The sequence below is a fragment of the Corvus hawaiiensis genome, chromosome 9 (assembly GCF_020740725.1).
Source record: "Corvus hawaiiensis isolate bCorHaw1 chromosome 9, bCorHaw1.pri.cur, whole genome shotgun sequence".
Classification (NCBI taxonomy): Eukaryota; Metazoa; Chordata; class Aves; order Passeriformes; family Corvidae; genus Corvus; species Corvus hawaiiensis.
In genome coordinates this window covers 24,077,109-24,089,166 of record NC_063221.1, presented here as the reverse complement: position 1 = coordinate 24,089,166, position 12,058 = coordinate 24,077,109, and the positions used below count along the sequence as shown (strand labels likewise).

At 37.5% G+C, this 12,058-nt stretch overlaps 1 protein-coding gene across 5 annotated transcripts in view; it reads right to left on the bottom strand.

The window, feature by feature from the left end:
* The window catches only part of MAST2 (microtubule associated serine/threonine kinase 2), a 188,708-nt gene that overhangs the window by 142,188 nt on the left and 34,462 nt on the right, over positions 1 to 12,058 (bottom strand). The window contains exon 1 of one of the 5 annotated variants that reach the window (XM_048312260.1): positions 8,118 to 8,156. The exons of the other annotated variants lie outside the window; for them this stretch is intronic. Within the exon in view, the coding sequence (XP_048168217.1) occupies positions 8,118 to 8,141 (24 nt within the window). The 5' untranslated portion in view covers positions 8,142 to 8,156. Of the gene's footprint in view, positions 1 to 8,117; positions 8,157 to 12,058 lie in introns of those variants that run through there. 5 annotated transcript variants of the gene reach the window in all.

The following is a 12,058-nucleotide window of genomic DNA, read 5'->3' as shown; positions in this document are numbered from 1 at the left end:
TTAGAAATTTAAATTTATCTGTCATTTCACCAAGAGATTATGCCACCCTTAGACATTCATTTTACCATCCTAAAAGGCCTGCAGGTAAGTCTCCAATTAGAGATGAGAAAGTATTTGTGTAAGACATTACACTAAAGGATATATTACTGAAAGATATTAAAGAAACAGAAGGACACAAAATATAATTTTAACAATCATATAAAAGGTTAATTCTAGAAGAAAATTTCCAGTTTTCAGATGCAGACAACACTTAGAAAGGCTCTAACAAAATACCTGTTTATCAGAAAAAAAAAAATCAATATAAGGGGGTCATGTAATACTTGAGTCCTTTAAGAATTAGAGTATCTACCTTAACACTCCACTAAAAAAAATCAGGAAGGGGGATTAAAAGAGGGAATTCAAAGTTGGTTCACCAAAAACTTAGGAAGCTCCTAACTCAATTCTTCCTCCCTCCCTCAAATTGACATATCTGGAGAAAATTTTGCCTTGCTCTGCAGCAACAAGGAACATGAAAGGGTACTGTAGTATTGGGATCTCTCAGACGTAATCCAACCAATTCCTGTTTAGCTGCAGTGCTCTGAAAAAGCTCTGAAAAAGTTATTTATTCAGTCTTGATTTGAAGACATCAAGAAATGGAAAGAGCCATGAACTACCAGTATGTTCCTGCAAGGGTCAGCCCGGTAAGTAGGGAAGGACATTTTATCAGCTTGCCAATACTGGGATGAATTAAATGAGGCTAAGAGCAATTTCCAAAGAAACAAAAGGAGGTACTGCTTTACATAACAGTCACATTGGGCTATTTCTTGCTGTAAAAGGTTGGAGGGGAAAAAAAATCACAAGCATGGGTAGAAGTGTTTGGACAAATGCATTGAAGAATCTGCCAAGAATTCTTAAAAGAGGAAATCACACTGAAGGTGACCCAGAGTCACCGTCACAAATGTTCTGGGCAGTGACCCTGCCTTAAACACCTGCTATCAGAGATGAACTACTGGGCTCAGCCAGTGTGATAATTTTGTGGTTTTATTTAGGTAGAAGGTCCAAAGGTAGTGCTTGCTGAAGACAACCGTGTCTTGCATCCTAAAAAGCATCAACTCCAAGAAGGAACAAGGTGTAACAGTGAACTTGTAAACTGAAAAGTAATTCTAAAAATAGTGTGTAGCTATGACAGTTCCAGGAAGTTTTGAAAAGACCAAAAGAACTTGCACGTCATAAATGAGTGGTATTGGCTCTAGATATGATATTGATGACATCACCATGGAAAATAATGTCTGTTATCTATATTTTGAGATGAATATTGATAAAATGAAAGATCCTAAATAAATGTGTTCAGGGTAGAAAAACATCAGGGTTAAAAGACTTTAGGAACTCAATCTCCTTTAATTATCCCAGGAAAGACCACATGTATGACAAGACACTGAAGAATATTAAGAGGACTGAGAATTTTACTTATTACACGGTAGGCAGCAACCAACCCTACCTCTCAGAGGTTTCTAGGAGTGATCTGTGCTTGGATCCTGGTCAGCATTTTATGCCTTTTTTATAAGAAGAAATCTCTTCTCATTCATGCTGATTCAGACCCCATTCCACTGTCTGCTACCAAAATCTATCACTTCTGCGTCTTGTAGAAGAAAAATATCTGAGAGGTTAGAACATCTCCAAGGTGGAAATGACTGGAGTTTTCCATCTATTAACTTCAGTATAATCAAAACAACAATTCTTTCAGCTGTTCTGTAGCCCAGAGGTTTCCAAATAGCATCAGTGAAAGATGACCAAGGGCAGACTTATTTCAGCCAGGAAAGCAATGACCACAGGAAGTCACTATGAAGTCATGTGATTGTTCCTGTGTACAATACATTTTACTAAAACATAATTGAGAAATCCTGAATAAGCTATTATCCTATTACTCACATTTTCTACTCACCAAAGCAACTGCAAAGGGGGATAAATATGAAAGGAGTCTGTATCTACTGTATTAGAGAGTGCATTTACATATGCACAAAGACATATCTGTGTAGAATCACGTGGCTCATCTCTGAGCTGTGTTCAGTTTGCATATTGTACTTTCTATGCTGAATATAAAATGCTTTCTACATATCTTAAATTGTAATTGAAATTTGAAGTGTATTTCAGGTATCACTCAACATCCATGAAAAAACTAAGAATTAACTAAAATAGAGAAAATAATTTTGCCATGACTTCCTAGTCATTTCAGGTTCTTGGCACTGCATCCTGACACCTTTTGTGATTTATACACAATCCTGTTGCATCAGGATTGAAACCTACCATTACCATAAATGCAAAACCAGTAAAGGTCATCTTGGCAATCAAATCATCACAACGTGGATCAAAAATGTGTGTGCTCTCTAGCATAGCTTAAGTGAATCCAGTAGCTGCACACCTTAAACTCATAACTCTAGAGGTCCAAGTCTACTTACATTGACCACTTAGAAACTTCTGATATTTCATATTAACTACAACAACACCAGAAAGCCTCTCATACAACTAGGGCCCCATCATTGGAGACGTGGTGTGAAGGACGTCAGCACTACGCAAAAGGATGATCTTGTCTTGAAGACCAATTCACGTTTTGCCATATGAAGAGTGCTCCCATCCAAAACTCAGGCTAAAAGGACCAACAGCTTTTCAATTTTCTGCAGCAAGATGCAATGTTTTTAATTACATATTTTATTATCAAGGAACTTTCTGAACCAACTCCCTGATCTAAAATACTGAGATTCAAAATTTACATTTTTCATAATTCCCAATTCATTATAGTTTTCACTCTATTTAATCAAAACTAAAAGCAACAAGACATCAAGCTGTGGGAAACTTTAAAGCTATAACATTTCCTTACATAACATATTGTCTGGTGGGAAAAAAAGATCACTTTCCAAAATTTTATAAGCTGACAATTTCAGTGAAATTTTTTTAAAGTCTTCGGTAACATTTATCTGTGCAAAAAAGATGAGCCAAATGTTTCACTGTCAATCTGAAACTTAAGTGCTTGGGGCTTTTTTATTTATTTTGATCAAGCTGTGTTTATCTGGAGATTTTAAAACGTGTCTCTTTGAGATACACTGACAGACTACTAAAACCAGGAAAGCTGCTGAGGTAACTTGTTTAAAAAAAAGAAAGAAACACAACTTGGCAGCCAACCTAAGGAAACTCGCCTGACAGCTTGTCTGAATTTCTTCTGGATGTCTTGCCTATTTACAAGATTCAGTTTGATAAAGTAAGACCTTTGGAGCAAAGCTGTGCATTAGCAATGAACCACAGCAGGAACTCATCCTGAACCACCGCTTATGAGGCTTGTCCCAGAAAAAGAAACGCTGAAAAAAATGTCTAAAATCCTCAAGGTTTACACAATGCTCAGGCTTTCACAGCGCATTTTCTGTTCCCAGTTTGTTAGGTTTAGATTCCTGGGTCAGACTGCCCCATCCCCCACATCCAGTGCCTTATGAAAGGCGGCACTCCCACTCATCTTCCATACAAATGTAAATTTGCTGCCGACGAGGCTGGAGGAAAGAGTTCATTCATCTACAGACCAACTGTTTCCATGATGTACCAGAGAAGGTACATGCAGAAGAGACACCAGCTTCCAGGCAGAACCTTGGCTCAAGCCCCTCTGCAAGCTAACATCTTTGGAAAGGAATCTCCAATTAGATTTAATATGTATAAAAAATGTTGGATTCACTATGCAGATTCATGTTCTGGAATTGAACTGCCATTAGAACAGACTGGAAACCAGCTTCTCTCGTGCTACATTTCAAATACAATGCCGTTTTTAAAAGAAACGTGGTTTTGATAGGCAGAAAAGCCTTTTTCAATATAGGCTGCAAATTTAAACCTGAAGAAAATATAATTTCTGTTTAGTAAATGACTTGATGACATTACCAAAATCAAGTTTCTCTTACTTTATTGTAAGACAACCCTCATGCTTTAGAGACATTAGGACCTAAACCTCAGCAATGAATAACTCTGATCAGAATGGCAACAAACACAAAGCTCAAGGACTCAATTCCAACTTGTGTGTTTCCCAAATGAAGCTACTGACATTTACTGAAAGTTTATAGAAACAAAGCCTGTAGTTTCAAGAATCCCACAGGAAAGACATTACGAATCCGGTTAGCTCAGAACCTATGTTGCCCTAGAAATTGGCTTTATAAAGCTACAAATTGCAGATGCACCTCATATCTCATGCAAACACACGCTGACAAATACTCCCAAAATGTTACTATACACAAAAGATTTCCTCCACTACCGACAATCGTGACTAGCAGCTCTCTTCCTGCAGCCTCACCACAGCAGCAGTGGTTTGCATACACAGACCTCCCTTTTCTGTAAACTCCTCCCAAACTCTTCTGCTTCCAAAACTTACTTCATCAATAAAGCCACATTTGACTTTGAAGTACAAGCTAGACAAATTTTATAGAAAGATGGCACCTACTTTCAACTAAAGAGTTTTAAGGACAGCAAATTGCAGAGGTATGAGACTAAACCAAGCTGTGTTTTACTGTATCTTCCTCCCACTTGTATCTGTAGGATATTTGTCATTTTGGACACTCATTTCTTCAAAACAAACACTTGATGTTTCATGAGACAAGGAACCTCTTCTATTACACTGGTAAAACAGTTACAAATAATGATTCACACTGTCATACACACACATTAGGTAAAAACCCATGAGGCAAAATGTCGTGAAATTCAACTGCTTTTTCTTTAATTATTCTGCTCAGAACAGAGTCTACAGCACTGAATATATTTTTCCAGCTTAATCCACATGCAATTCATTTCAATATACCATGACTTTTACCATGGTTTCCAGCTGACATTAAAGTGCTTAAACAAGACTCTGAAGGTTGCACCATTTTGCTGGCTTAAGACCAACATGATATACATTCAAACACTGCCTTTGAAATAAATACTTAAAGATAAGCCAAAACATTTGGAATTAGAGGGCTTTATTCCCTCCTACTCTCCTGTTTATACCTGACTAAGCTTACATCAATATCTAGGGAGACATCTCACAGCAGTTTTTTACTGATGGGTTCTGACAGATTTTTATTCTTCCGTTTCTGGTCTCAGACAAAACTTTGCTATTGATTTCTCACAATTGTGTCATCCCCTTAAAGTGCTAGACAAGTTAAAAGCTTTTTTATAGACATCCCTTTTTTCCAACATTTATCCACTAAACTCGAACAAAAACTGAAAGATAAAAAGAATAAATTCATTCAGGATTTCAAAGATTTACAGTACAATGATAATTTTTTTTTCAATTCTCCCTCTTCTGCAGGTTCTGCATCAGACCTCCCATTTTTATGAGTTCTCCTGGTTGTCTTTTTTTTTTCTTTGAAAGCTATTTTTCATTTTAAAAAAAAGTAGGAACATAATAATAATTTGGCAATCTCTCAAACTTTTTTTGGTTTGGTTTTTTTTTGTAATAGAACAATTTACATTCGATCAGGGGAGAAGAAACAAAAGACAGTCTAATTGTTGACTTAAAGACTCAAAGAATATTTCTCAGAGGAAAAGTGTGGCAATAATTATTTTAAAAGGCATGTGAAGACATGTCTCCATCCATAAAAGTAGCAAGTAAAAAAATGCTTGTACTTCAATTTAGTATGCAAATATACATATTTTACATTTCTTGATACAGTTACACTTTACTCCAAATTAAACATAAAAATCTTATGTGTGACACTACAATACTGTCATGTCCAGAAACAAATGTTTCATAAAAACAAATGTGCTTCATTGCAGCAGCATTATCTTTACAATATATGTTCTTTAATGTTTTCAGACATACTGAGTTACTAATATAACATTGACCAAAGCATTTGAAATCTTTTGTTCTTTGTTTTAAAAACATCTGAGCTCACCAGAAAAAATTGAAATATTATTTTCATGCATCATTTGAATTGTCACCTGGGCTTTTTGTCTCTAGAGCTGACAGAGAATATCAATGTGTTAATTGAAACAAGCAGTATGTAATCCACAGGACATCTTTAGCATATGTTTCCTTCCAAGGCTGACAAGAGCTTTCTTGGATTTTTCAGCACTAGAGTCTGACGTTTCCATTCTCAAGCTAAAAATATGAACAAAAATCTTACACTTTTACATAAATATGTATTTTCCCAGTAGTATCTTTCCACAGGAATCAGGCACGCTGTATCAGTTTTGAGACCTCGAAAAACAAAATGTGAGTGTGGTAACATTGGCATGAAAGTGTTGAAAACCCCATCCTTAAAGCTGCATTTCTCTTCATAATTCAAAAGGCCCAGAAAAATAAATCCAATCAGAAACCTAGCTCCATGATAGAACATTCTTACTGATGAAGGAGAATGAGATAGTGGATGTAACAAGGCAAAGCTCAATACTCAAAGCTATCATAATTTAAAATTAGACATAATTATCCTTAACAAAACCAGGCACTGTGGAAAGGGGCTTTGGAACAGCTGCTCCTCTTCAATTTAAATGCTCATTTGTTTTACATTGACCTAGAAATCAGTATCCTCCTAACCAAAAGCCAATTAGATAATAGTCTGTCTTTCAAGCTTGTAAAATACTGATTTTTTTAATGTTGTTAGTAGTGAAAAGCAAAGAAATAAACTGCAGATGATGCCACAAGTATGCTCAGCTCCAATATGCACAACCAAAACGTGAGGGTTCCCTTCCCTCCTTTCTGGAAGGTCAGATTTACAGTACAGGAAAGACATCCATCACTTCCTTGTGCTGACCCTGCAGTGCAGTCCCAGCTTGGGACAACCACAGGACACTGCAAAGGCAACCACATGGAAAGATTGTCACTTTACTCGAGTGGCATCCCACCACTCCTTCCACAGCAAAAGCAAGGTGCCAAACTGACAACAAGGAAGCATTTCAAGAAGTGGTTCAAAAGCTGCCCTTCCAACCTTGCCCAGAGTTAGGTCACAAACATCAACGTTTTTGGAAACAGAAGGATGCTGGATTCTTTCATTACTGCAATATAAACAAGCTGCTTCTTGAGCAACAAGAATTAAAGACACCCAATTTCCTACAGACTTGAGTTTGGCTTTTTGTCTCTTGCTCCCTCCCATAGTCCTGACAGAGGTAACTCTGGCTCTCCTATTTTACTTCCACCCAACTGGAGACAGCACCTCCCCCAGTCAATCCAGCACTGTCATATTTGAATGTCAACCAGTGCTGCCAAACCACAATAAACAACGAACTGACTGTCACTGAGAGAATGTGAGGGGGTGTCTCCTACTCGCTTCCAATTCTTATAGTATTGCAATTACAGTTAGTTTTGACACTTCTTATTCTTTTCAAGCCTGGATGAAATTGGCCAGTGGCTTGGAAGTTACCAGGAAAGAAGCAACAATTGCAGAAACGTTGATTCCCTACTACTGTTCAGTGTTTCTGGCAGTCAAGATCATTTATACCATTACTTTCAATTTTGGTTAAAGATAATGCCAAAAATACATATTCATCTACAGAGCTGTTCCTGCTCTAAAGAGACAAAATTATGATGAATGCCAGTTTGATTACACTTAAATACAAAGCCATAACATTTCTTGGTCTTCTGAGACTTGGCAGCATCCCTAGAGAAAATTCTTTCCATGAAAGAAGGAGAGCCTTTTCTAAATGCATCCACAGAATGAGCTTCTCAGAAGGCTGGTATCACAGTGAGGCTGACAGGATCCAGTAAGAAACCAATTAACACAGGAAACTACATTAGCAAACAGAGAATTCAATTCTACCAAAACATTAGGTCTTCCTAAAAGAAAGAAACACTGACCATCATCAGTAGTGATTCACACGTTCACGCTGAAAAAGAATCTGCTAGTGCAAAAGGTGGATGTTTTAATATTGAAAGAAGCCTTCCAAAACTGCTGAAGTTGTGAAGTAAACAAGCTTATATTGACAGAATGATCTCATAGCAGAACACAAATCTGTACAGTCAAGGTTGAATTCAAGGCACGGAGAACCTCTTTCCAGAATAGTTAATGAAGCTGAAGAAACCCCTGTCTCCTTAGGTTTCATTCTGAAGTCACTGAAGTAGAAAGCAACTAAATGCAAGTGTGAGCTGCAATGGACAAAAGACAAACATGAAAACAGCAGCAGCATTCTAAATATACCTCCAAGTTATCAGACATCAGCATTATCAGTTGATTGTAGCAGTTTGCTCTGTCCTGTGCACCTGAGTTTCCCACACTAGCAGCTCCCTTTCCTTCTCAGTACCGCCTTCAAAGCTGCTTTTGCAACAGGAAGCAGAGGAAAAGCCAAAGTCCATTCCTACCCAGCCAAACAAGTAAGCAGATTATCGAGGAGGTTTCAGAGCAGCTAGAACAATGTCAATCCCAGGCAAAATAATTATTTCAGTCCTGTATCAGCTTTTCCAAAGAACAAGGAAAAGCAGCATCATAGCATTAGTTATTGAGATTTTCATGGGGGGGAAAAAAAAAAAAGATTGCAAATAAATCACTATGGCTTCTCAGAAGAATTCTTAGGTGCTTTTGGATGGGAGAGGTAGGGGTTGGGGTGTTTAAATTACTGTCCCTGCTGATCAAGTAAACATGTAAACATCAGGCTCTGAATTGTTCAGAGCTTACAGCTTGACTGAAAACTGCATTTCTAAAGAAAACGTATCTCTACGAAACAGCAAAACTTTCTGGGTTAAGAACCTGCCAATCAATTGAATTTTTAAAAGTAGCTGTCAGAAGAATTGCTAGGGAATATGACCTTTCTATGTCAAAAGAACAGCCATGCATATAACATTAGATATGAGGAAGAAATTATTCACTATGAGGGTGGGGAGGCGCTGGCACAGGATGCCCAGAGAAGTGGATGTCCCATCTCTGGAAGTGTTCAAGGCCAGGCTGGATGGGACTTTGAGCAACCTGGTGTAGTGGAAGGGTGTCCCTGCCCATGGTCTTTAAGGTCCCTTCCAACCCAATCCATTCTATGATTGTATGATTTGAATGGGTGACCTAGAAATAAATATAAAGCCACTAATGACAAGTGTATTCTAACAGCAGAGTATAAACAGTGAGGTCAACACTGTCAGGGTGATCTGAATGACTGCTCTGTGCACTTACTGTGTTCATGCAACCAAATGGTAAATTACACTCGTAGGAATTAGGATTTAGGCAACTACAGCATGAAGGGAACATCTGCAATTCTAACTCCATGAATCTCTCATAGATCCCTTTTTTTAAATACTGGTACTCAATTTGCCGTTTTCCAGTCCTCAAACTATTTTAAGCAATTGGCTATACAGCACAAATAGCAGTTCACACATTTCATCTTTGAATGATTTTAAAGCTGTGTCATTATCTCCTTTTACTCACTGAATTAACAACCTGCTTTAGTCTGTTCCTAACCATTCTGCTTTCCTTTTAACCATTCTTAATTCTTATTCAGAGGTAGGATGGGGGAACACAGTGCATTTCTCTGCCTTGAAAGAGTGGTCCTTAATTCAGTTCTGTAAAGATTATAAAGATGCATGTCTCTTCACTGGCGTTCCTTGTTCTTCAAGCTTCTCTTTCTAAATCAGTTCATCTTTTTGAAACTCAAAGCCAGTTTAGCAGGTTTTTCTACCGTTTTTAGCTTTGCATACCTCTATTTCTGTTTCAGCTTTTAGGGTGGTTTTTTTTTTTACTTACCTTTTGAACCAGCACTGAGCACTGCTAGGGACATAAACAATGTTACTCCTCCTCCCATGGGATCTTTGCTGGAGCTTGATCTGTCTTACAAAACCGTCACTGAACACAAAGTCTGCTCTCATCATGTCCCAGCATGGCATGTGCCCAGTCTATACAGAAGGAAGTGAATTCTCCCACTAACATTTTGTTCCAGGGTGTCCAATCCTCCTCAGCACACTGCAGTCAGCATCCCATGCCATGCCGTGGGTAATACAGGCCCCACAATTAATATATCTCAATTAGACCCAAGCTTCAAGGCTTAGTGGTCTGTGCTTTGCCTGTTTCAAAAGGGAGCAGAGAGCAGGGTCTTTAAACATGCAGCACCACCCAGCCACAATCCCAGCCTCCATAACCTTTCCCATGCAGTTTGAGGACATGATATTGGACACAGAACTGCATGTAAATGAGACAGGCAGTCCTCAGCATAGTCAGGACAGAATTTGAGCATTTTATGGGATTAAAGTAATTATCTGTAAAACATACAGTAGTGCAATAATTATACTTATGGGCAGTGAACATTATTATATGCTTCCCACTACTCTGAACTGGGGGATTCAAAACAGAACAGACATTTATAACACAAAGCATAAGCTCAATAATGTAGCTTAGGTGAAATGGAGTTAAATCAACTTTATCCTTTTTACATAACAAAAAATGGAGTTCAAACAACATTTCACTTCTTGCTCCAGAAAGTGAAATTGTGGTTACCTACTTCTGAACAACCAAACTATTGGAGAAGTTTCCTGATGTGCAAGGAAAAATGGAGCTGACCATTACAAACAGTTGTCCGTGACTACTCCAAGATGGAGATTCCACGCAGCACAGGCAAAGCTTGATGATAAAATCCTTGTTGATAATGGGACAAAAAGAAATCCGATAGCAGATGGAAGGGCATGCATCATTAATGTACTCCACTGGAGAAGCTAGACACCATCATACCTTTCCCTTGAAATTACTGTAATTTATAGCAAGCCAGGGGGAAGAGCAGTTCACCTTTTGTTTATGGAAAAATAGAGAAATTCAGCAATTAGAACAGTAAGAGAGTATCTGTCACTTCATTGCAGACCCAAGTTTCATGGCCAAGCACCCTTAAACATTTTTTAATCCATTCTTGACATTTTCCCAGGGAAGTTACCACGGATTTGTCTGACAACAAACCACACAGAACAGGGTCTCCCAAGGGGTTCAACACTTCTCATTTATACAAACACTTGCAGCCATTTTCTTTTTAAATCTCATATATTTATATGTATGTGTGTGTGTATATGTATAAAAAACTGATCTCTAAATCACCTTTATCATAAAAAAAAAAGAAGATAAGCAAGCCATTCAATTTATTAGAGCGCTCTCTTGGAATTAAGTTGGTAAATAAATCAACTGGTTTGTTTGTAGGTATTACCTGATATTCATACATGTTCACATCAGCCATAAGAAGGTCTGATTTTCTTTTTACTCTGCCTTGTATAATTCAAGTATTTCTCAGTCAGCAACATTTTAAACACAATATGTAAATTATATTGAGAAAGTAAACATGTCAGCAGGCCAGTAATCATATAGAAAATAAAAGATGTCACTGTCAAATACACCACTTTAAACAGCTGCCTGTTTAATCAGGATTGATGCTGATGCCTGATCAATATAATCCAGCAATGCTGACATAGCTCTTTTTCTCTCAATTCAGATAGTTCTGCATGTTTGCTATATTACACATTGTTCTTCTTTCCTTTCAAACATCTAATCATTTTATCTTGCCAAACTTCTCTCTCATTAGCCTATTTCATTCTAATAAGATTCAAGAATTAACTTCGATAAGAAATTGATGCATTTTAAATTCATAACACTCTACATTTTACTTTATTTCAAAAGAAAATATTTGATAGGTGAATTTTAAGGCAAAACATCAAAACCTTACCTAAAACCAAACAAACAGTTATTGACAGATTTACTAATACCCATAAACTTGACTTTTTACATTGCATACTGTCATTTGAGCAGAGTCAAAGAGCTTGTGGATCAAAAGCCCATGACTCAGAACACTGTTCATTTAGCAAGGAGATACTGAAGCAATAAAGGTAGTATCAGAACTAGTAACTGTACAGTAAAAAAGGGGAGTGCATATTTTGAGCAGCTGTAAAGCTGCAATACAAGATACAACTCTACAGCATTCACACTAAGATTCCCAGACCAGGAGCCCATAGCCCAAAGAATTGACAGTGGAGAGGGATCAAGTAGGTCACAGTAGAAGTATACTGTGCATAAAGCAGCCCAAATTCACAATTATCCAGAATTTTCTGGCTATCATCAAGTAATAAGAACTGAATTTTACTGTGGGAGATTTTTTCTGGGGGTAGGGAAAGCCATGAAGAAAAATAAAC